Source organism: Haliotis rubra, unplaced genomic scaffold (genome assembly GCF_003918875.1).
Source record: "Haliotis rubra isolate DU_JTF1 unplaced genomic scaffold, ASM391887v1 Scf1092, whole genome shotgun sequence".
Lineage (NCBI taxonomy): Eukaryota > Metazoa > Mollusca > Gastropoda > Lepetellida > Haliotidae > Haliotis > Haliotis rubra.
Genome location: NW_025764995.1, coordinates 215953 through 243252, shown reverse-complemented (window position 1 = coordinate 243252; position 27300 = coordinate 215953). Strand labels below are relative to the sequence as shown.

At 42.5% G+C, this 27300-nt stretch overlaps 1 protein-coding gene across 2 annotated transcripts in view; it reads right to left on the bottom strand.

The window, feature by feature from the left end:
* LOC124283372 overlaps positions 1-27300 on the bottom strand; it is a 155394-nt gene that overhangs the window by 13328 nt on the left and 114766 nt on the right. For both annotated transcript variants that reach the window (XM_046719412.1, XM_046719420.1), the window contains 4 exons: positions 22171-22440; positions 11499-11882; positions 7137-7313; positions 3516-3566 (listed from right to left, as the gene is read on the bottom strand). In XM_046719412.1, the coding sequence (XP_046575368.1) occupies positions 3516-3566; positions 7137-7313; positions 11499-11882; positions 22171-22440 (882 nt within the window). The remainder of the gene's footprint in view (positions 1-3515; positions 3567-7136; positions 7314-11498; positions 11883-22170; positions 22441-27300) is intronic.

The following is a 27300-nucleotide window of genomic DNA, read 5'->3' as shown; positions in this document are numbered from 1 at the left end:
TTCAGTTCCCCACATGGGTACAATGTGTGAACCCATTTCTTGTGTCCCCCACCTTAATATTGCTTGAATATTTCTAAAAACGGCGTAAAACTCACTCACTCACCCACTCCTACGCTTGCCTACAGTGCAAGACCAAATTCTGGTAACATGTGTTATATTTGGGATTACAGATTCTACTACTTTTGTTGGGTTGAGTCCCATCCGGGATTCGAACCCACACCCTCAGAGTCAGGCAACAAATCGCCAGCACACAAAGTTAGAAGCTTAACCGACTCAGAAACGGCGGCTTCCACGGTGTGGTCTGGAGTGGCCCAACTCCTATCTCCCTCTCTCACTCCACTACAAAGCGGTGATTTGTTTCCGTTACGCCTCGGTCAGATTGAGCTTACGTGTCTGAATATATAAGGTCACTGCGTTGGCGAAACCAGTTTGACACCCTAAGGTATGTCTGTTCAGTTAACGTTCATGCAGACTGGAAGTCTCCCATGGTTCCAAAATAGATTTATAAAACATGACACAAACAGTTCGAGGTAGTTGCATTCATTTGCTTGTGGTGTGCTCCGATTGTATGAATACGCTCGAGAAATAGGGACTCTACTGAATATACTTGTTCTATAAAAGTATGTTACATTTGTTTCGTATATCTTTTCAGTCCTTTTCTCTGACAGAACAAGGGGCGGTGGGGTAGCCAAGTGGTTAAGGCGTTCACTCATCACACCGATGGCCCGGGTTCAATTCCCCTTATGGGTACAATGTGTGAAGCCCATTTCTGGTGACCCCAACCGTGATATTTCTGGAATATTGCCAAATGCGGCGTAAAACTAAACTCACTCACTCACTCTGACAGAACAAGCCGAACCAATTTGTTTGGCAACAACATTTTTTCAGTACATCCATCAAAGATTTGATAAAACGGGAAAAAATATTTTTTGTTTTCTTAAAGATTAAATAGCCATCTCTTAACCTCAGTGTTTCACCTTAAAAAAAATTAAATCTGACTGTGTTTGTTTAACAATATTTAGGCCAGTTCTCCAGCAAAACGTTTTTGTCGCCGTCATTTTACGCTCGATCACTCACGTTTGACAAATGGTCAAAGTGACTTTCCACTCTCTTATGATTAATCATTCCAGCTAAACCAGATTTGATGAGATTCTGTCAACGTCCGCCAAAGTGCTTCCCTGTTTTCACCAATAATCACGTGACCTTCGACACATTAAATCATTCACCGATTCCGCTTACTAAAAGAAAAGATAATGAATTTGTATTATATATTCCCCCAAGAACTATGAATCGAAACACTACTATGTGAGTAATATTATCGATATCATTTATCGATTTGTCTGGCGTTTTGTGATACAACTTTTAACTTGTACCATGGGAGTTTTTATTTAAGATAATCAAATTTGTTAAATTTATTACATAAAGACAAAGTAAACCTTGAGTCACGAATATCGTGACATAATATATGCATTTGATAACTGATGTATTGGACAATAGAGTATGTGAGTGATTGATTGATTGAGTGAGTGAGTTGAGCTTTACGCCGCAACGGACGCTAATTGAGGTGAATGAATTTAGTTTTATGCCCTTTTATCAATATTTCAGCAATATCACGGCGAGGGAACCAGAAAATGGGCTTCACACATTGTACCGATGTGGGGAATCGAACCCGGGTCTTCGGCGTGACGAGCGCACGCTTTGCCCACTAGGCTACCCCCGCCCCTCTATATCTAATGAGCTCGAGCATAATTTGATGCACTTTACTCTGAAAGCCCAACGGACGGGAATATTTCTAAGATCGAACGCCACCTTGTTATATACTTACTCGTTTCCTAAAGTGTTCAAAACGACATCTTCAATTTTGAGTATTCTGACATAAACTGTCGTGAATATCTGTAGATGCTGTAGCTGTTCACTTTACGCTTCTATCCCATAATGCATCTCGGTGCAGGGAAGAAGACCTCAAGTGTCTTTGTGATGAAGCGGCGCTATCATTCACTTTGAAAAACCCGTCAGCCTACCAGGCCAACAATCCAATAATCCCCTTTATAAATTCAGAAACTTTCCTTTCTTGACACGTAATTTACCCTTGTTTCTGCCAATGATAAAGTGCAGCCATTTTGGAAGTTGCCTTCTGGGAAATTACTTTACTGACAACAAATGAAAGGTTTACCACGATATGTTTCCACAATTAAGTTACGCGGACGTAAGTACGTCGAATAGCAATTGCGTACACGCGCGCTGCAACGCCTACCTTGGTCCATGTATACACCAGAGCCGGCTGAGTGTTATATTTCAAATGTGGCTAAAGATTTTAAAACAAAACACGTGTTGATTTTTGGCACAAATGTTCAGTATCGCTTCTTAACGTCCAGCTAACTACGTCACTGCTCATTTTGACGATATCACGTAACCTATGACGTCACGTAACCAAGGCGGTTATTGGTGTTGATCAGCTATACCATAAAAGTTAAGCTGGTTCCCAGCTCCCTGTGCGCGCGCCATCTTGCGATATGCGAGACGGGGCCCAGCTTACCATGGCAGTGTGGTATATAACTGGTACAGTGTTCGAATCCCGTGGAAGGTTTGCGATGAAAGCAACATAGTGCAAGTTTAGTATTCATCGGACGTCCTCGTTAAATCTAAAGTTTGGTTCCAGCTTGAAATTTGGTGTAAAGGTGTTTTTGGTTGTGAAGAAGGCTGCTAAAACGGTCAGTAGGTAATAGGTAAGTATATACAGTTTGGGGTTATTAACTTTATCCAAACGTGTTTCTTCCTTGTTTAATGGAATATTTCAGAAAACATATACATGAAAAATGAACACTCCCTCTCATGTAAATGTGTATGTGTGAGTGTGCAGCGTTGGTGTGCAGTGTGAGCATGCAGTGTGTGTGAGTGAGTGAGTGAGTGACTGAGTGACTGAGAGAAGTTGTCCAGTCTATTGCTGGTTGTACTGCTAGTCAAAGGATGGTACCGATTCCATCAACAGCGCTAGCTTTCACAACTAGGCCACGGGGATGGTAGAGCACCACTACTCGTGTCATTCGGCAAGCCGGACGGCGACCCCTCTCGTGGCCACGTTCATGACTGGGCCTTGTCTAAGCGCAAACGGGCACGTGGATGAAAATAGTCTTGAACTATTTCCAAAGAAAGATAACTCTGAATTTCCAAACATGGCTACTCCTAGAAATTATAATACAACACGAAAGTCACTTTAAGTAAGTTTCTGATGTCGTTCACAAATATCAGTAGCAAGATAATTTTATAATAACGGAAATAATAATGAAAATCGATAATCGCAAAGAAACTATTTGACTCATTTCACATTTTACTACGGGCGATGTGATTGGTTTGCCACGATTCTTGGCAATAATGGCGTACTATACAAGAGTCTTCTTGTAGGTCACGGAAAGAGGCGAGTAGTTACGAATGGGTCGAAGACTGCTATAAAGGATATGGATTATAGTATGTGTAAAAATGGATACACGTGTGTGAGATCAAGACCACATACTTACTTAATCTGAGTGGGATGACGGATAGGTCAGAGTCTTCTGACTCTGTTGTGTCTGGAAGAGAAAGAAAATAGTCTGTAGCTCACCTTTTGTCGTTGATCAGACAGTAAATTACACAGGTTAAGCTAACAAGGAAAACATAACAGAATCATGCTTCTACACAGTAAACAAGCTCGCAGCATGATTACACAATGTCATTTAAAAAGTGGTCAAATGTAACATATGTAACATGTTATATTTGGGATTACACTCTCTTCGTACAATAGTCACGATATGGCTGAAATATTGCCGATGTAACTTAAAATCTTAACTCACTCACTCTTCGTACAGTACAGAAGTCGCGGTGGCTGAGCGGTTTAGGCGGCTGACTAAATGTGCTGGCGATTAGGTGCCTGTCTCTGAGGGTGTGGGTTCGAATCCCGTATGGGACTCAACCCAACAAAAGTACTAGAATCTGTAATTTACTAAGAAAGTGTAGTCCCAAATATAAGCTCGCAGCAGATTAAAAACATTGATAATTTGAATCACACTGATGTTTGTATCAGTCTGAACATTTATGTACGTCAAATACTTTAAGGGCCTTTCTAGCGTTCTTGAACTCTCGAATCTCGACCTTTGCCAACAAGCTAAATATGTCATAATCCAAGATCACGAGAACTCTCCCGTTTCCGCATTCTCGAGCATTCACAGTATTTATTTGTTTAAAGTCGAAAACGGGACAATGCGACATTTGAACACAATGTAAAATCTCGTTATCCCGACTTCCCAGATTAGGCCCCAAAAAGATCCTCCCTGCACTTGCTGTCATATTTAGTTTTCAAACGTCTAGCATGTCCCTCACCGTCCATGCAGCCCACACCGCATGACAAGATTGTTCCAACTCATTTGACCCGTGAAGGTCCGGGTTAGAATATTGATCTTCAGTAACCCATGCTTGTCGTAAGAGGCGACTAACGGGATCGGGTGGTCAGGCTCGCTGACTTGGTTGACAAATGTCATCGGTTCCAAATTGCGCAGATCGATGCTCATGCTGTTGATCATTGGATTGACTGGTCTAGACATCATTATTAACAGACTGCCGCCATATAACTGGAATAGGACTGAGTGTGGCGTAAAACTAAACTCACTCACTAATACCCATGCAAATGCAATTCAGTGAGTGAGAGTGTGTGAGTCGGTTTTACGCTGTTTAAGTAAAATTTTAGACACCAGAAATGAACTTGTGTAAATGAACCGAGCGAACGCTTTAACCATCACACCATTCAGAGTACCTAACTCACAATATTTGTGATCACAAAGTTTATCTGCAAGATAGGTAATAACCATGAGCTATTTTAAAAAAATCAATTGTATACTACCCTAGGCTGATATTTTACTCTATGCATAAGTGTGAGTGAGTTGAGTTTTACACCGCTTTTAGCAATATTCCAGCAATATCACGGCGGAAGACACGAGAAACTGGTTTCACACCGGGTCTTTGGCGTGACGAGCGAAAGCTTTAACCACTTGGCTACCCCATCGCCACCATTATGTATAACATATATATGTATGTTATGTTTATAAATCTAGACTGTAACCATAGTAACTGCCCAAAGCCAATTCCCAGCTGTTTGTGTGAAAATTCAGTTCAAAGAAAAACCTCTTGGTACAGCTTTTCAAAACTCATTGTGATTGCAAAACTATTTACAATTTAGAATGGGAATTGAACTCATTCATATTTATTTCACGAAGCGGTGGCTTGGGAGCAAGCATTGTACACCTTGCCTGCTGTAGCCTCCGCTCAATATTGACACAGAACAGGTTTTCAAATTGGTTAGAAAAACGCTCGTTTACAACAATTTGAGAGTGAAATAAACGAAATGTTAACAGTTTCCCTGCATTGAGATAATTGTCGTTGAAATTGTTCTCAATTTTGTTTAAATGTTATCCCATATTTCGCTAATGGTAATATTACTAACACAGGGGACTAGATAATTAGTCTTGTGGTTCAAGCGTTCGCAAAGATCCGGGTTCGATTTTACCACGTGGATACAGTGTGTGAAGCCTAATTCTCGTGCTGTCCGTTGTGGTATTGTTTCAAAAGTATATGCAATGTGAAATCGTATTCTCTTTGTTTCAAACCATGTATCGAGTGCATTCATTCATGACAGGTTTTTGTTTGTTGTGTTACGCCGCACTCAGCAATATTCCAGCTATATGGCGGCGGTGTGTAAATAATCAAGTATGGACCAGACAATCCAGTGATCAACATCAAGAGCATCACTCTACGTAAATGGGATACGATGACATGTGTCAACCAAGTCAGCGAGACTGACCACCCGATCCCATTAGTCGTCTCTTACGACAAGCATGGGTTGCTGAAGACCAATTCTAACGCGGATCTTCACGGGGGACAAGCATGGGTTGCTGAAGTTCACGCGGATCTTCAGGGGACAAGCATGGGTTGCTGAAGACCAATTCTAACGCGGATCTTAACGGGGGACAAGCATGGGTTGCTGAAGACCAATTCTAACGCGGATCTTCACGGGGGACAAGCATGGGTTGCTGAGACCAATTCTGACGCGGATCTTTACGGGGGACAAGCATGGGTTGCTGAGACCAATTCTAAACCGGGTTCATGAAATGACGGGGCCTGGAAAAGTCTGAACAAATCTTGGATAGACTATATGTCAACCAATTAAACAAATTTCGCCCAAACGTTCATATTAGTTAAATTTATTTCAGTCCTTGAGATCTAGGTTCGAATCTTTAGCAGTGAGGTAAGAGACGACTAACGGGATCGGTTAGTCAGGATCGCTAATTTGATTGATGCTTGTCATCGCATCCAAACTGTGTACGCTTATGATGTCAATCTCTCTATTGTCTGGGCCAGACTCTATTATTTTTGGGATCATATAGATGTAATATTGCTGAGTGCGGCAAACAAACAAACATGTGAAAAATGAAATATATAAATGTATTTCAGCGATCACTGGACGATGGTCCAGACTACTGATTGGCTGGTAAACAAATGGGCGAGATTGTCTGCGTCGCACGCCCACTACCAGACTACTGATTGGCCGGTGGGGTAGCCTAGTGGTTAAAGCGTTCGTTCGTCAAGCCTAAGACCCGGGTTCGATTCCCCACATGGGTACAATGTGTGAAGCCCATTTCTGGTCTACCCCGCCGTGATATTGCTGGAATGTTGCTAAAAGCGGCGTAAAACAATACTCACTCACTCGTTCAACTTACCGTTCCAAACAAAACACCTACGTACCTATGATACACACCCACCCACCCCGCTACCTACCTAGCTAGCTTCCTTCAAACTCATCTACCCACCCACCTGCCTATCTACCTACTTAATTAATTACCTGCCTAACCACCTACATGTGTGTACACACACACACACACATCGAGGACGTACGGGTGAGTTGTGTTTTACGACGCTTTTAGCAATATTCCAGCAATATCACGGCAGGGGACACCAGAAATAGGCATTCCCACATTGTACCCATGTAGGGAATCGAACCCGGGCCTTCGGCGTGATGAGCGAACGCTTTAATCACTAGGCTACCCCACTGCCCCCGAGGACGAATGCATTCATAGACTGTGTAACATGTAAATAGTCGTAGAAATGCTTACCATGTTTGGATTGGTCATCTGTGTAATCAAATAGTGAATCTTTAGGACCATAGTTCCTGCCGGACACGTGCTTCCCATGCGTGGACGTCGTCGATGACGTCATAACCGGTAAGTCCGCCCCACACGTGGTGACCTCTTCAAGGGGGATATAACTAATGGCGTTCGTGTTATTAACAACTGAAAATAGAAATAAATCAATAATCATAAGCCGTTTTGATGAACTGCGATTCTAAAATACAGTCGTGCATTGCGAACAAAAAGGTACCAGGATTAACCGCATTTTCTTTTGCTTCTTTGAAAGATCGCCCAAAACGTTTTCTTAATAATGAACTCGTGGAATTACCATTCGTACACTTCATCATCCCAGACACATTCCTCAACCGATTTTAACCAAGGAAAAATATTCAGAACGTGGTATTCGTTTTCAATGATTCAATGAACTCATTGACAGAGGTAGTTTAATTCAGTCACAATATTATCACGGAATGGTAAGGCGCTGCCTCAATACAGCAGCCCCAAAGGACACGTCCGGCCACCTACAGACGTGATTTAACGGAGCTTTTGTAGTTTGACGTCTATTTGTAACGGCGCATGACATACAGCATCAGGTCTTCCGTGATATCAGAAGCAACAGCATCATACTCAGACATCTTAAGGGCTTTCCGTAACCGCTGTGTGTCTAGTTGTCCCTCATAAATACGTCCAACAGACCTCTCAAAGCAAAACTCATAAAGAGAGGTGTATTTGATAGAATACTTACTTAGGGCACGCAAGCGAGATGTCGCGACCACAAATGACGTTTAACGTCACTGTAACGTGGACGCTTTGCACTGGTCTTGGTAAGGCAGTTTATGGCATTTGATTAACCATTTTTGCGCCCGGTAATAACGAGGAATGTATGCATGCATGCATGCATGTATGTATGCATGCATGCATGCATGTATGTATGTATGTATGTGCGCGCGTATGTATGTATGTATGTATGTAACGTGCGTGCACCGCACTCAGCAATATTCCAGCTATATGGCAGTGGTGTATATAATCGAGACTGGGCCAGACAATCCAGTGATCAACAGCATAGCTCTCTCTGTGTGTGTGTGTGTGTACACATGTAGGTGGTTAGGCAGGTAATCATTAAGTAGGTAGATAGGCAGGTGGGTGGGTAGATGAGTTTGAAGGAAGCTAGCTTGGTAGGTAGTGGGTTTGGTGGGTGTGTATCATAGGTACGTAGGTGTTTTGTTTGGAACGGTAAGTTCAACGAGTGAGTGAGTGAAGTTTTACGCCGCTTTTAGCAATATTCCAGCAATATCACGGCAGGGGACACCAGAAATGGGCTTCACACATTGTACCCTTGGTGAGTTGAATGAAAGTTCAAGCATCCACGTTTTATATTTACATCTTACTTGTCCATTCAAAACATATAAACATAAATATTGTCCAATCAACTGATGTAACTCTCGTTGCTTGGAGCAGCAGGTTGAATGAAGGTTCGAACATCCTAATAGAACATCCTAATCGAACATCCGAAATCATGAACAACATTGTGAGCTCTAAGGATATACAACGTCTTTATTATTGATATGAGCGACGGCATTGGGTGGTCAGGCTCGCTGACTTGGTTGACACATGTCATCGTAGCCAAAATACGTAGGTCGATGCTCATTATGTCAGTCACTGGATTGTCTGGTCCACTATTTACAGACCGACGTCATATAGCTGGAATACTGCTCAGTGCGGCGTTAAACAACAAACGCACAAACACATCTCCTATCTCACTGCCCCCAACCACATCTGCTAAAACCTCAGCATCAGCAACCACTGCGACAGCAAACAGATGACAGCTACGACGCGGGGACGATGTATAGCCATGTATTACTTGCATCATCCAGACTGGGTAATGTGTTTCACTGCACCATTAAGCATCTCTGTCTGTATCGTTTATATAAATCAAGTTTACCACCATCTGTAACTGACACATATTCATAGTCTATAAGAAGCCTTCTCTCCAGGGAATATGATGTGCTAACTGTTGATCATGTGCTAACTGTGATCATGTGCTAACTGTACCTGTATCAGATCTTGATTTCAGCAAATATGTATGATGAATTAGTGTAGATTTCAGTAGTGAGTGAGTGAGTTAAGATTTAACATCACATCGGCAATATTTCAGCCATATCGTGACGATAGATTTCAGTAAATATGTAAAATAAATCAGTGTAGATTTCAGTAAAGGTGTATACTTCCTGAAAATTTCAGTAAAAATACATAATCACTCTCTCTTTCTCTCTCTATATATAGTATATATATGTTTATATGAATATATGTATCTATCTATCTATCTATCTATCTATTTATTTATGATATATAATCACATCCTTACTGTATACCTTTGCCTTTGATCTTCAATGATCGATGCTGTATAGCGATATAGTCAATTCTCTAACGAGCCCTTTGTCATACAGCCGATGTTTTAAAGGATTTGGTACATCAATGAGCAATGTCAATAACACTGATCTACCTGTTATTGATGGTCAGGGTTCTCTGTCCTCGTTAGAGATAAAAATAAGTTAACAACTGTCTACGTTGCTGATTACTACATCGACCGTTACTATTGCTGCCATTAGCTGCGTCGCTGTCTTGCACCATCTATCTTTCCTACAGTGTTGCGTCCATTCTCTTTGGAATTCCTTCTCTGGTCTAGTGGATCTGCCTGGGGAGCGCAAGGTTTGGGTTCGAACTCCAAGGCGGGTCATGCCCGTCGACGTTTAAATGTGTTACTAGTTGTTACCGCGCCTGTCGCTCTTCTGTGAGTGGAGGGGCGGTGTGGTAGCCTGGTGGTTAAAGCGCTCGCTTATCATGCCGAAGACCCGGGTTTGATTCCCCGCATGGGTACAATGTGTGAAGCCTCTTTCTGGTGTCCTCCACCGTGATATTGCTGGAATATTGCTAAAAGCAGCGTAAAACCAAACTCACTCACTCACAGAGTGGATCAAGAATTGGTCGGTTCGGAGTTGGTATAATCTGTCTGAGAACGATATCCATTTGAAACAGGATGGTATCTCAGTACTGTTTGACCGACAAGCGCGCACGCACGCACACACACTCGTACGCACACACAGAGGTACAGACACTCTGTCCGAGACTTACGACAGTTATAGAATCAGGATCCTTTGTTAAGACAATCGTAGCCCCAATGTATTTCACAGAGCAGAGATATCGATTCAATGTTAGACGACTAAGATCGCTTTTATGAAACGGACCCAGAGGTACACATCGATATTAACGAGAAGGGTTAAGGAGTGGTTGGGATTGTCAGCGATAGCAACATTAACAATTTTACAACAGCTAAATACCTCAACTATATCTGGCTTCACAAATTCCACTATTGTGGGAACAGAAGGTGGGTCTTAGGCGTGACGAGCGAACGCTTGAACCACTACCCTACCACCCACTACAAGCAAAGGAAAGACTTTATTCCTATCATGGCAATGAAATATCCACATCAATTCACATCGTAACAGCGACAGACACTTCATCTAGATGCAAATATAATCTATACATCGTTTCAGACTTGTCTGTTGACAGATTATCAAACTGAATAGTTGGAGCAACACCGTCGGGGTTATCGACCTTGACCTTCCACGCACTGGTTCGGCGTCTTTATATAGGAACTGCTATTGTACCATTGTTGACATACAACGTGGAGCGGGTCTATCACTTGACCCCCAGACTATCTCAGCTGACAAGGTTAGACGTGCGGTATACTTTGGTACTTGCTTGTGATCGTATTAGTTCATTATGACTGCGCAAGTTACTCATGCCAGCACTAGCTATTTGGGACTGCGATAGGTCTGCAGACCCGGGAAGATCCGGATTAGAATTGGTCTTCAAAATCCCATGCTTATCGTAAAAGACGACTAGCGGGATCGGGTGGTCCCGGCTCGCTGACTTGGTTGACACATGTCATCGTATAAAAATTGCACAGATCGATGCTCATAATGTTGATCACTGTATTGTCTGGTCCAGAATCCATTATTTCCAGACCGACGCCAATTAGCTGGAATATTGCTGAGTGCGGCGTTAAACAACTACCAAACCAAATCCAAGTGCAACATAAAAGCAAGATGTGGTGAAATGCACTTCAACTAACAGAGGTTCGCTATAGACATAAATAGTTGTAACAGAGTAGCATCACTGTAAAACATACCAGTAGAGTGATCTCCCCTGGCGGCTGTGTTCTGGCTACCATGCTAACCACATGGTTTCTAAATAAAGGACCTTTTTAACAGAAGTCCTTGTAATAGAAGTCCTAAGACTATTACACAAGAGTTCAACTATATTTCAATAAAATTAAAATCTTACCTGTATATGAAACCAGAAACCTGTCGGAAAGGTCTTCGATGGAAGGAGGCAGGAAACTCGTTATGTAAACATCGCCGCATGATACGATCTTCTGATTCACCTTCTTCAAATCGCAGTACGAGTTGATCCGGGAGCTCTGAGTTCGGCATTCTGTATACCGAACTTGCAGAAACTGGGTATTACAGTTCGGCATTCCTGCTTTCCTATACGCGAGGTGAACGGTGACCTTGACCGTGTTACCCGAATGTTGCCTGATCAACCAATAGCATTGTCTGGATGGAGTCCCAGAGTCTGTGGTGCCAATATACCCAGGGTTCATCATCACTCCGAAACGTCCAGTCAGTTCCTTGTAGTTCCGGTCGCACGTGTTTTCTATCGTGTGTCCTGAAAGATAAAACAGTGAGTGAATCTGTGAGTTAGTTTTACATCATACGACATGTGATTGTTCCGACAAGATGTCTACATTCTTGTAATGGTCATGAGTTTAGTTTTACGCCGCTTATAGCAATATTCCAGCAATATTACGGCGGGGGACACCAGAAATGGGCTTCACACAGTGTACCCATGTGGGGAATCAAACCCGGGTCTTCGGCGTTAGGAGCTAACGTTTTAACCACTAGGTTATCCCACCGCCGCCTTAGACTTGTTGAAGTGTTCGTGGAATGAGTTAAATACCGAGTATTGTGTATGAAACCCTGTCTTCATCAACCAGCACTTGTCGTAAGAGGAGACTACCTGGATTTGTGATCAGGCTCACTGACTTGGTTGACACACGCAATCGTAAGCCAATTGCGTAGATCGATGCTCATGATGTCAATCACTGGATTGTCTGGTCCAGACTCGATTATTTACAGACCAAACGATATGGCTTAAATATTGCCAATGTTACTCTAAATCGCAACTCACCTATTACTGACAGTCGTCATGTTGCTGGAATATTGCTGAACATGGCGTTAAACAAACAAAAAACTTGTCAAAATATTGTGTTAAAACTGGATCATGGAACAGTGCGCCAAAACGCACTATACAAGATCAGGTTTGTTTGTGAGAAAATTGATTTTCTTATGCAACTAAAGCGTTTCAGCACCTCGCGAGTGATCGACTGTAACAGTGAGCCTGTCCAGGTTAGCAACGTGACAACATGTGTCTAGAGTTTCTCCAATTACTTCACTAAAAACGCTGCAGTCGTTCACCTCACAAATGATTGATAAAAGAGCTAATTTGCAAGTATATCAAAGTTTTGCCATATCAAACATTTTATTCATAGGGTTTTTGTCACATAAACAAACATAATCAATCTATTACCTGCTGTCATTAAAAATGTGGAACATCACCTATCAACCCAAACCGGCAAATTACGTTACGTAATATGATCCAAAATGGACTTAGGTGAATTTGCTTTTCAACTGCAACCAGGATTACATATTCCAGCCGACCGCCTCCGTGTTGTAATAGTTAGTGCGTCCGCCCGGATCCCCGACCGCGTCATAGCAATAGACGTTAAAATATGGTACTTGTTGTTTTCTGCCTGGTGCTTGGCATTAATGGGTACAAGAAGGACTGGTCGGCTCGGAGTCAGTATAATGTGTCTGATTGGGTTATTCATGCTTAACTGCGGCATGATATCTCAGTTTAAGTCTGGGCTAGTACAAGCAGCCACACATACACACGCACGTCGTCATATGAACGAAATATTCTTAAGTGCCACGTTAAACCCCATTTCACCAAACATATTCCTGCTCTATATGTTGAGGCGTTCTTAAACAATAATGCTCGGACAAGGCAAACCGGAGCTTCATAGCATCAACCACGTGGCGCAAAGATGTGGCATGATGACGTCATGGAATGATTTGCAGAGGTCTCTGAGGCAATAATTACTATCGAAATTTCTAGATTTTACAAATATATGACTAATTCGTTTGTTTTGTTTGTTGTTAAAGTCCACTTCAGCAATTTCAACCCATATGGTGGCGGTCTGTAAATATTCGAATTTTTACCGTGTAATCCAGTGATTGACATCATGAGCATCGATCGACGCAATTGGGATACGATGACATGTGTCAGCCAAGTCAGTTGACAACCTAATCATTTTAGCCAACTTTAACGATAAACATTGATTGCTGAAGATGAATTTAAACCTAATTCTTTTACGCCGCAGTCAAAAGGTTACAAAAATCAAGCGATTTAACTCATCAGTACATTATCGAGCCTGGGTCAGAGAAACCATAAACAATCCGCGTCATCGGGTTACTAACCTTGCTTCAAGGCTGCACTGAGTTCAAAACTCATACATATGTATAGTAATTCTATCTTTTAAAGAGGCCAATCTAGATAAGGGGATAGCACATGTAAGGACCCCAGTCTGTTTTAGAAATTATCATTTAAATGACCAGTTATTACCTTAAGACTTGTTCAAGTCTGTCGGGTTATGTGAGCACCCATCCAGCAATGTCCCCAAATCTGACCATACAATCCACTTATTCCGCACTTACGATCAACATGGGAAACGGGGCCTACTCTACCCCGGAATTCCAAAAGTTCTACTTTGACAGGCCTATTGACCTGACACAGCTCAATATGACGAGATTTCAACGAGACCTCGAGTTAGTTGTTTTCAATGCTGTACATACCAATCCGGTTCATTCGTTGACTCTTTGATGAGATGTTATTGTTTTTCGCCGAAATATTTTTTTGTAATTCATTAAAGTTAAGGGAACTTTTTGATTAACTAAAAGAAACACTTAACTACCCCATATCGCATTGTGAAGACGATATATAGAAACAGACTTCTTTCACATGCAATCTCTTTCTTAAAAGTCAATTCTCATTCCCTCCTAGGTGGTTTAATGCGTAATGGTCGTTGGAAAAACACAGAATGGCGATCTCTATCATATCAATTATCGATACCTGTCCAAATGAGCTTGGACTATTCTGATTAACTTGCTGTTTCGGTGCGTGCATCTTTGTTCTCGTAATAAATAATTTGACACGGGTTGTATCGGACACGCGATGACGCTGGAATAACGTTTAAATCAACGTCTCGCGAGGACGTAGTAGGTCAAAGTTATCGCCCCTTCTGCATTTCGTTTCTTGATGACGTTTTTGCACGAAGGTTCGTGCTTTTAGCGTCTGAGTGTGTCTGCTTTTTATATACTTTATCTAGTCAGGCTTGAAGAAGTACGGATGGCCCACCTGCTCTAGCAACAATTTGTTCTAGAATGGGAATATGATCTGGCTCAACGAATGTATAAATACATTTCCTTCCCTGCTCGCTGTACATGTCCTACTTACTAAGTCAAGATCCGGGGATGAAGTCTTGTTACTTAGAGTGCTGGACCCCGTCCCAAAAAGGACCGGGCTCCGTCCCATAAAGCGATCTTCTCGCAAAGGCTCGTGAATATTCGGGTTAAAACTGGTCTGCAGCTACCCATGCTTGTCGTAAGTTTAGTTTTACGCCGCTTTTAGTAACATTCCTGCAATATCACGGCGCTGGGGACGCCAGAAATTGGCTGCACACATTGTATCCATGTGTTGAATCGAATCCGGGTCTTCGGCGTGACGAGCGAACGCTTTAACCACTAGGCTACCCTACCGTCCTGCTTGTCGTAAGAGGGAACTAAGGATATCTAGTTGTCGACTGCGCTTTGTTGATGTATGTCAGTATCTGTTTTGTAGATCGATGCTCATGATGTCAATCACTGTCCTGTCCCGACTCACGTCATATGTCTGAAAACACTGGGCAGCGTTAAACAACAAGCAAATATCAGCACAATGGTGATGGTATATGGCCTGTAAGTCTCGCGAGGAGTACTTCCTGTACTAACCTGGTTCCCGGATACCTTTGCGTGCGCCAACTTGCGATATGCGAGCCGGCGCCCAGCTTACTTCCGGCCCATGATTGCCGGTGACAAGCGTACATTTAAGAACCAGTTCTTGTTCTAAATTGCGCGACCGCCAAACACGACTTTACCAGGTGAGGTGAATTTGGGTTTAACGTCGTGCTTGAGAATATTTCGCTCATATGACGACGTGCATGCGTGTGTATGTGTATGTGTATGTGCGGCTGCTTGTACTAGCCCAGACTTAAGCTGGTTTTATAGTGCCCCGGGCGGACGCTCTAACCACTACACCGAGGAGGCGGTTACGACTTAACCAGACCTAACTAAGTACAAAACCATGCTTTGCTGTCGCAGCAGTTGACGGTCGTACTTTTTGGCTATTTTGATGATTGTTTAGATCGGGAATTTGTTATTCGTGCAAGGATTATCGGTTCCTTGCTGTCATCTGACATAAAACGTTGTTTATCAACGGAAGTACTAAGGTCTCGCGAAGTGCCGTCAACTACTTACGGGCGCTATATTTACGTAGGTTTACCATCGCCGTTGCGCTATGATGACTTTGTTGAACAGGGCCCTGGTATTTGAGCCAAGCACATGTGAGTGAGTGAGTATGGTTTTACGCCGATTAAGCAATGTTTCAGCAATATCGCTGCGGGGGGACACCAGAAATTTGCTTCACACATTGTACCCGTGTGGGGAATCGAACCCTGGGCGTGACGAACGGACGCTTTAATCCACTAGGCTAACCCCACTGCCCCGTAACTAAACACAGGGAAAACAAAGTGACGCACGGACAGAACTCATCCTAGATCTCCATCGCAGAACCTATATCGTATCCTGACACGACTAAGGGGCGCAATGCTGTATAGCTAATTGCGACACTATCGACGACTCGGATATGCAAGATCGCATGTTCCTGGAGGAAGCTAAACTTAATCAGATTTGTACCGATTTACTCTGTGACTCAATCACCATCCGAGATGACTTTAGTAGATGGGTCGGCCAGATAGGTTGGCTAAATGGTGAGTTTCATCGACCTGACTGAAATACATGAAGACGTGACCTGACTCAGCAACGACGTGCTCTACACGGCCTCAGTTTTAAGTGGCAATCTTAAAGGCACTATATCACACCACGCTTCTCTAAAAATAAAGAATGCATTCTCTCAATAATAATACTAATATTATATGGTCTTTGATAATACTAACTATCAGCCCTCAGGGAAGCTACCTTACAATTTATTCCAAAAAGATGACGTATTTAGAATACAATATTAAATTGTAAGTTCGAACGGATTAATGCAACGTTGCATTAAATCGACACTCACGCCCTCTACCGGCCGAACATTATTTCAAGCTAACCCCATAGAGTCATGTCCCTTGGAGCGCTCTTTACGAATACCCTTCGCACAACTTGTAATTGAAACACAGTTTGGCAAATACCGACAACACTGCGACAGTTTTCGATGTACGGAGCAACTGGTTACATTCCAAATATACTACCCATCAAAAGTTTAGACTCGCTTAGATCAATCAGATTAAGTTATGTATGTACATATGGTTACAAGATGAATTTCTCCACTTACTTAGGGGAAACATCTGCAAACCTTATGCAGATTAATTGCACGAGGATCATGCATCAAATTGCTGAAAAGCATGTGCAAATGTCGTGCATGTGAACAGATGCGTTTTGGTGCAAAGTTTTGATAAAAAAATCGCCATTTTTCATCGAGTTTCATCATTTATTGAACACATGATAATATACTTTTCAACGTTTTTGTTTTAGAATACATCAGCTCATGTATAAACAGTACCTTTAAACTGTATGGATTATTTTACAAAATCTAGTTCAGAACAGTTGACTGAAGTAAGTGGCTACATTTACAGTAGTGAGTCTAGTCTGATACTTTTGATGGGTAGTATATAAATACATATGTTCTCTGTTTGGAAGCTGTTTGCCTCGAAGTTCAATTATCGATTTCAGGCAAGTCGTAAGGGATAATAAGTCTTTTATTGCATAATAGGAAGCTAAAGTGAGTGCATATACACCAATATTTATAATATAGGCCAAAATATTGTGGAAAATGTGTCACAATGTGCCTTTAAAGACTATTCCACATGCTTGGTAAGCTGTTCACTAATTTGATTCGCCGTGCAGCTGATGCATGTATATGCAGATCGCCCAAAACAACTTGCTTTAAATGTAAGGATCTGGTTTGATTTATTATTTCAAGAGATATCATTTGGGAGCAGAGCATTTAAAACTAAAGGGCAGATAACTACAGGTGATTAAAGGGCAGATAATTACAGGTGCCTTGTCACATGTTTCGAAGGTCTCGTGGCGACATGCATGGTCGTCAGGCAAGTTCGTATTCACGAGAGCGCATTTAAAACGGTAAGAAAACATCATGTATTGATATGTTGCAATAATTTGGTAATTATATAAGTTATTGTAAGTAAATAATTGAAAACTAGGCAGTCCGTAATACGTTACGTTATGACTAAGTTATGTACTGTTGTAAACATTTGACATTACTGCTGCATGTGAATCTAAGTTAGTTTTGTTTATTGTTACAGCAATCACATCTCACGTCAACTCAATAAAACCAATCTTCTAAGAATAAAGATATGACGTCACTCTCTCATAATCATCGTTCGTTCGTTCGTTCGTTCGTTAGTTATAATATAAAACCCGTTAAGTTTGTCCTGAAACTGACATAAAAGTGCTTTTGTGATGTTCAACACACCTGCCCAACGCTTCCTGTATGACATTATTCCACACCACGTGTCACAACCTCTTTCGTAAACAATACCGCTTATCCCATGGGTTAAAGGTTCACAAGACAGAAGGATGTAGCAAGGCCGTGAGCCCATTAGCCGTGATAAGCAAGATATTATTAACAGAAAATGTCCCCCAAGGCTTATGAAGGTACCTCCCATGGTGATATGGGGCTAATTACCTAGCTCGCGGGCAGCACGAGCTGCTCGTGCTACACCTACACGTGCCGCACGCGCTGTGTAAATATTCCTGTGGTGGAATGTTGACGAGCGGGCATTGGAAGTTGAACGATAACAATATTCATCATGGCTGTCCTACATGGTCTCATTGGGAACATCTGTGTTGTCATTTGTGGAAACCCTTCTCGGACATGTAAATGGAAAATCACACTGATAGACAATTATGGGATTTTAACCGTACAGAATGCGATTCCACCTTGTTTGCAAAGGTCGCTGTTCTTTGTCCGACCGACGGGTCAAATAGAACGATGCGATAAATGTACCAGATCAATGGGTAGGTAAACAGATTAGAACAAATCAAGAGTTATGGAGTCATTTGCCGGTGCCTTCAGCACAATGCTGTTTCTGGGTGATGGATCAGACCACTCGCAACAGAGCGCCGGGGATGGTGTTGTTGAGCGAGGCGAAGGTTGTACATCATTTCTCTTGATAAGCACTGTTCAAAGGAAGCTTGGCAAACACGTCGGGCAATCTCCTGATGTGACTCCTTTGTGTTTTTCTCAACACAGGAGTAATCACTCTTAGTAAAACTTGTTTGGTATTTGACCAGACAGAAAAGGCGATTATGTGGAGGTCACTTAGTGAGTGAGCGAGTTTGGTTTTACGCCGCTTTTAGCAATATTCCAACAATTTTATTAACATGGGGAAAACTCACGAAGTTTTAATGGTTATATCCCAGTTGTCAGACACCCGATTGTCAGATACCTCATTTGTCAGACACCCCATTTGTCAGACACCCCATTTGATGACTAGTCCATTATCGTAATGGGTAACACACTTCGCTTTTGTGTTAAGCCAATCACATAATTTTGTGTATTGGCAATTTAATAAACTATTGGACTGTCTGACAACACAACTGGTGTGGGTGTGGGTGTGGGTGTGGGGGTGGGGGAAGGGGTGTTGTCAACGTTTTAATATATTTATGACAGCATATGTCATTGAAATATACAGACTAACTGACCACGTTCCACAATCTTCGATCTGCCAAGGGTCACATTGGTAACGAACATCCGAGGCCAGTATCTTGTCTTGTCGGCAGATAAAGTTAAACTGATCAAATTCACTATGAACTTCACCCACCAACACCAGGGGGCGTTGGGGTAGCCTAGTGGTTAAAGCGTTGGCTCGTCACGCCGAAGACCCGGGTTCGATTCCCCACATGGGTGCAATGTGTGAAGCCTATTTCTGGTGTCCCCACCGTGATATTGCTGGGATATTGCTACAAGCGGCGTAAACGATACTGACACACACCCATCAACACCGCTGTCTTTAATACGTATTTCAAAATTATCATATAATCCCGTCAAGTTAGAGTAACTTAAAAAGTACAAAAAAAACCCCCAAAAACAAACAAAAACCCCAAAAAACTTAAGTTCTCAGTATGCACCGTATCGTCAGTCGAGTTACGCAAAGATTAAGCAACTGAAGTTCACGACAACAACTTTATCGTCAGTAAATGCGTGTATCTATGATAGCTGGATTAGGTATAAAATAGGGACGACACAGTCACAAATCAGTCAGTGGCTGTGTAATAAATTGTTCGTTTATTCACTCAGGTTGTGAATACTATGTTGTTTTGGACTGTTATAGAATGCAGATCGTATGAACGCCCACTGGGGTGAGGTGTAGAGTATTGAACAATTGCATTACGTTGTATACTTTTGAGGGCGGTGGGGTAGCCTAGTGGTTAAAGCGTTGGCTCGTCACGCCGAAGACCCGGGTTCGAATCCCCACATGGGTACAATGTGTGAAGCCCATTTCTGGTGTCCCCCGCCGTGATGTTGCTGGAATATTGCTAAAGCGGCGTAAAACTAAATTCAGTCAGTCAGTCAGTATACTTTTGAATGTGTATCGTAATTATTGCAGTATGCGTAACGAATCTACATGTGACGTTTATGTTCTTTGACAAATGTTTGTATTGTCAACATGCTCTAATAATTGATTGTAAACCATTCTGTTATTCCCTGATTATGTAAAAAATCGTTCAGTGGCTGAGTGTAATAAACTGTTCGTTTATTTACTCAGGTGTGGTATTGTGTGGTTTGGTATCGTCAACCTCTCGCCAAGCGAGCTGACACTCGCGTTTTAATAATATCACGGCGGGGAGGACACCAGAAATGGGTTTCACACATTGTACCCATGTGGGAAGTGGAACCTGGGTCTTCGACGTGACGGTCGAACGCTTTGACCACTAGGCTACCCCCCGCCCCTCTATATCTAATGATCTCGAGCATAATTTGATGCACTTTACTCTGAAGGCCCAACGGACGGGAATATTTCTAAGATCGAACGCCACCTTGTTATATACTTACTCGTTTCCTAAAGAGGTCATTAAGGTCGTTGAGTCCTGATTGACTTGAGGTGAATGTTGCTTTATGCCAGTTGGTCTGTTTACTGGTACATCATGATGGGGTACAGGTGATGGAGTAGTTATGGTTAACACGTGGTTGAAAGGATGAGCAAGGCCCCATGCATTTGTGGGTTAAAGTAATCAGCTTCACCACGCATTCTGATCTCTAAACTTGACGGGGCGGTGGGGTAGTCTAGTGGTTAAAGCCTTGGCTCGTCACGCCGAAGACCCGGGTTCGAATCCCCACATTGGTACAATGAGTGAATCCCATTTCTGGTGTCCCCCGCCGTGATATTGCTGGAATATTGCTAAAAGCGGCGTAAAACCAATCTCAGTCAGTCTAAACTTGACTGTTTAGTCAGGCATGTGGATTTTTGACTTTCAGGAACATCCTGGGACAGAGACTGAGACTGGAGACTGAGGTTGGGACTGGCACTGAAGGCCGAAAACTGGGATCGAGGCTTGATGAGAAACAGACTGAGAATGGAAACACAAATTGAGACAGGGATTTGGCATTTGCTCTTGGACTGAGGTTGGGACTGAGACTTGAGAATAGACTGGAGACTGGGGTTGGCTCTTGCACTTAGACTGAGGTTTGGGATTGGGAGTGGGGACTGGGATTGAGATCAGACTTGGACTGAGACAACTGGAATCGACACTGACACCAAAATGACACTTGGTTGTGGATTCATGAGACTTAAAACGACCACTTCGACTTAAGTGTGTATGTTTCTAAAACTATTTGAAGCTGCATCGTGAATCGGGAGGCATAAGCGTTGTTCCCCGTGTAATGGGCAAGCAGATACAACCCACATACTGGCTAAGCCCATATAGTTCACAAACTTACTAGTCAAATAGATATAGTTCACATACTTCCTGGGCAAGCAGATATATATAGTTCACAAACTTACTCTGTAAACCGATATAGTTCACAAACTTCCTGGCAAACAGATATATATATAGTTCACAAACTTACTCTGTAAACCGATATAGTTCACATACTTACTGGGCTAGCAGCTATATATAGGTCTCATACTTACTGGGCAATCAGCTATACATAGGTCTCATACTTACTGGGCAATCAGCTATACATAGATCTCATACTTACTGGGCAAGCAGCTATACATAGATCTCATACTTACTGGGCAAGCAGCTATATATAGGTCTCATACTTACTGGGCGATCAGCTATACATAGGTCTCATACTTACTGGGCAAGCAGCTATATATAGGTCTCATACTTACTGGGCAAGCAGCTATATATAGGTCTCATACTTACTGGTATACTCATACTTACTGGGCAAGCAGCTATATATAGGTCTCATACTTACTGGGCAAGCAGCTATACATAGGTCTCATACTTACTGGGCAAGCAGCTATATATAGGTCTCATACTTACTGGGCAAGCAGCTATACATAGGTCTCATACTTACTGGGCAAGCAGCTATACATAGGTCTCATACTTACTGGGCAAGCAGATATAATCCACATGCACGTTTCTCTTTGACTTGTCTTGGTGGTTGCAATATTTTGGCATCATCATCTTCAACCCAGAAGCTGCGCATGCGTCCTGACTTTCACAGAGAGTATACAATGACACGTAGGTCGGCCAGGAGCACGGTGACACGCCGTTCAGACAGCGTGCTCCCACTATGTGTATCACTCCGCCATTGTGACACTGTAGTCCCTTGTTGTCTGGGTGACAGATGTTGGATTTACATGGGTGACCGATCTTGGCTGAAATAAAATGAATGACGATGAAAAGCAGGCAAGCTATAAAGGATGATATAAATGATTGATTGCGTATCTATGTATCAGTACTTATATGTGTGGAAGTTCCAGAGTGATATAGGTCAAAGACGTTGGCTGTTTATCGAATAGCGCTGATTAATCAGGGCTTATCTGAGTCCATCGAATTCTGTCACAGCTATTACGGCATCTTGAATGGACTTGGGACACCAGGCCTACGCATTGACGTTTGCATTGCCTGTCAATTTTGCGATTACGACGTCGAATCTTAAGTCATATTCACGTATGTCGAGTGAGTGAGTGAGTGAGTGAGTGAGTGAGTGAGTGAGTGAGTGTGTGTAGTCCTAAGTTTGTGTCATGTGTAAGGGACACTACTCTTTACAACAAACTTGGCCACCAGGGCTCCTCCGTTGGAAACAGACCAAATTGGAGCTAATAGACCAAGAAACGTGATGAAGGCAAATCTGGTATTGATACTGAAGATCATACGTTTTCGTCACGCCCGAGGGATGAAATTATTTACAGCTTATTTCGTTGACTTACACAGCACGAACAAGCCATTATCCTGACGTTTGGAATAGCATTGATATGAATGGAAATGCACTCATTTCCAAATATTCCAATATCACTTGGTTTTATTCACATGTATGCCTAGTTTGAGTACAGACCTAGTTGCAAATGCCCAAATCATTTTCTATAGGTGATGTCACATATGGGCATAGAATCCAACAAGTATAAACATTCTCCAAAACTGGCGGCAGACACGGAAGTACACTATTTCATGCAGTGTTACACAACATCACCAAGCGTGTCACCAAAGGCAGGTCCGAGTCAATAGGGCCAATGTAGGACACAGCACTTCGCGAGACCTGACCTTGTTTAGTACTTCCGGTGACAAACAACGTTTCATACCTTTTCCAACGGTCTCATGGTTGTCAGTTGACAGCAAGGAACCGATAATCCTTGCAGAAATAACAAATGTCCGATCTAACCATCCCCAAATTGGTCAACTATTACGACTGTCAACAGCTGTGGCAGCCAAGCATGGTTTTACACTTGGTCCGGTCTAGTAAATCATATTTGGCGGTCGCGCAATTTGAAACCAGAACTGATTCTTGAATATACGCTTGTCACCGGAAATCTGGTACCGGAAGTAAGCTGGGCCCCGTCTCGCATATCGCAAGTTAGCGCGCGCAAAGGGAGCCGGGAACCAGCTTAGTACCCGAAGTAGTGCCTCGCTTGACTTGCAGGCCCCATAGTGAACAAGTTCGAATTGACAAAGATTCATCATGGAAATCTCGACTCGAACAGTGGATCCGTGCAAAGCTAAGAGAGGAATCAACTCTGCAAAGTGAATTGTGGTTTCTTTAGCGGCTTTGTTATAAAGAAAGACTGACTGGAAGATTAGCGACGGATCCCACACATTAAGGCCAACCGATATATCTTCGTTATACGCTCAACACTAGCGTTTTGTTTGATTGTCAGGAGGAAGAACTGTGTTTAATCAGTAATACAACGGATTTTTCCCATATGGCAAATTATGTTTGCGGCTCATGTGGGATTCCTTTTTCTTTTCGGGCCATACCACGTTGTACGTTTTTTGAACAACCTTGACTTGAGAAGACAAACTGTGTCTCCCTCAGGTCAGATTACGTTTCCTACTAAAACTATTCGTCAAGAAACGCTTGTGGTGATTTTCATCGCTAAAAGGATTTCCAAGACTGTATTCCAAAATGTGGTCTAGAATTGACGTGGTGTGATTAATCATTATATTTCTTTTGGGGGTCATAATGCAAACATAACAAACGGACATGGCATTCATTGGGTGAGTGAGTGAATTTAGTTTTACACCGCACTCAGCAATATTCCAGTTATGTGGCGGCGGTCTGGAAATATTCGAGTCTGGACCAAGTGTCAACCAAGTCAACGGGCCTGACCACCAGATCCCGTTTGTCGCCTCTTGCGACAGACATGGGTCACTGGAGATCAATTCTGACCCGGATCTTGATGGAATTGAGACCAACGATTGTTCATATATTCTACAGGTACCTGTGCACCATATGGCATCTCTATTGACGCTATATATCCCAAAGTCTAAATCGTGCAAATCATATGCACCAGTAGACATAAATTATGCACAATGTATACGGTCTTCGTTTTTCCTATCAAGCACTGATGACCAGCGAAGATTGGGTGGTCAGACTTACTGACTTGGTTGACACATGTCATCGAATCCCGAGCTGATCGATGCTTATGATGTTGAAGAGTGGATTGTCTGGTCCAGACTCGACTATTTTCAGACCCCCGCCATATGCTGGAATATTGCTGAGTGCGGCGTTAAACAACAAACAAACACACAAGCATCAAGCATCGATAGGGATGTGAGAGGGGAATGTCAAATCTATTTGTAATGGAAACGGGCGCTCATATGTTCTGTCTAACACAAAAGTCAACATAAATAACAAAGAAATTTCGCACACACACGCACACACGCACACGCACGTACACACCATCACCATGAAAGATATTTTGTGGATTGACCCATAATGAAGAGCATTATTTCCTCACTCATTCACTCACTCACTCACTCACTCACTCACTCACTCACTCACTCACTCACTCACTCACTCACTCACTCACTCACTCACTCACTCACTCACTCACTCACTCACTCAGACTGGTTCACACAGCAAAACATTTCTCGTACTCAGCACAGTGCGGTGGGGTAGCCTTGTGGTTAAAGTATTCACTCGCCACGTCCAGCTCCCGGGTTCGATTCCCCATATTGGTACAATGTGTGAAGTCCATTTCTGGTGTCCCATGCCATGATATTTTGCTAAAAGTGGCGTAAAACTAAACCTAACCACTATCTCGTACTCAGCAGTCACACTACGTCTTTGATCCAGAACCCCCACGAGGACGAAGTAGCAATCCAAGTATCAAAGACACAACCAGTATCCTAAAGCACAATCACCAGCTTTGAAAGCTTTTATAGCGCTATGGTTTACAGCGAATGACCTTTACGACCTACAGCAACGTGTTCCGATTAGAGCCCCACAAGTTCCGTTTATTGTGAAAGCTTTATCCTCGGATGCGTGTTGCTGGAGACCCTCTGAATGCTATCAATTACAAAGGTTCAGGTGTTAAATCAAGCAGGAATGATCTTTCACTACTATATCGAGTTATATACTGAATATCGACTTCTGCAGCCGAGCGAGGATTAAAGGAGAGACTCAAATTAGCTACTGAATGGAAAATAACAAATATTTATTTCATGAATTTGAGAAGGCGCAGTCTACGCTTCGATCAGCAGCAGCTAGCATAGATGCGTACTTTACCACCAACAGCGTACTTACATGAGCAGTCTATCAACAGCTGACTTAGATGCGTACTTTGCCACCAACAGCGTATTTTAATGAGCAGACTATCATCAACAGCTGACTTAGATGCGTACTTTGTCACAAACAGCGTATCTTAATGAGCAGACTATCATCAACAGCTGACTTAGATGCGTACTTTGCCACAAAAAGAATATTTTAATGAGCAGTCTGTCATCAACAGCTAACTTAGATGCGTACTTTCTCACCAACAGCGTATTTTAATGAGCTGTCTATCATCAACAGCTATCTTAGATGCGTACTTTGCCACAAAAAGAGTATTTTAATGAGCAGTCTGTCATCAACAGCTGACTTAGATGCGTACTGTGCCACAAAAAGAGTATTTTAATGAGCAGTCTGTCATCAACAGCTAACTTAGATGCGTACTTTCTCACCAACAGCGTATTTTAATGAGCTGTCTATCATCAACAGCTATCTTAGATGCGTACTTTGCCACAAAAAGAGTATTTTAATGATCAGTCTGTCATCAACAGCTAACTTAGTTTAATGAGCTGTCTATCATCAACAGCTGACTTAGATGCGTACTTTGTCACAAACAGTGCATTTTAATGAGCAGACTATCATCAACAGCTGACTTAGATGCGTACTTTGCCACAAAAAGAATATTTTAATGAGCAGTCTGTCATCAACAGCTAACTTAGATGCGTACTTTCTCACCAACAGCGTATTTTAATGAGCTGTCTATCATCAACAGCTATCTTAGATGCGTACGTTGCCACAAAAAGAGTATTTTAATGAGCAGTCTGTCATCAACAGCTGACTTAGATGCGTACTGTGCCACAAAAAGAGTATTTTAATGAGTAGTCTGTCATCAACAGCTAACTTAGATGCGTACTTTCTCACCAACAGCGTATTTTAATGAGCTGTCTATCATCAACAGCTATCTTAGATGCGTACTTTGCCACAAAAAGAGTATTTTAATGATCAGTCTGTCATCAACAGCTAACTTAGATGCGAACTTTGCCACCAACAGTGTATTTTAATGAGCAGTCTATCATCAACAGCTGACGGATGCGTGCTTTGTATGGGAGTTATGTAACGGCAGGATAGCTTTGTGCATGTGGGCCCACACGGGAACGCGGAAGTGTGCCAGCTTGTTTACGCCACAAGTCAACAATATCCCAGCAATACGACGACGCCCTGCACATATTCGAGACTAGACCGACACCAGTCGACACGCAATCAACCAAGTCATCGCACCTGACAACCCGATCAATTCAGTAACCAGTAAGGTTGGAGTGAGTGAGTTTAATTTTACGCCGCGTGTAGCAATATTCCAGCTATATCACGGAGGGGGGACACTAGAAATGGTCTTCACACATTGTACCCATGTGGGGAATCGAACTCGAGACTTCGGCGTGAAGAGCGAACGCTTTAACCACTAGGCTACCCCACCTTCCCAGTAAGGTGGAAGACAAACATGCATTCTAACCCAATCCTTACGCAGTGA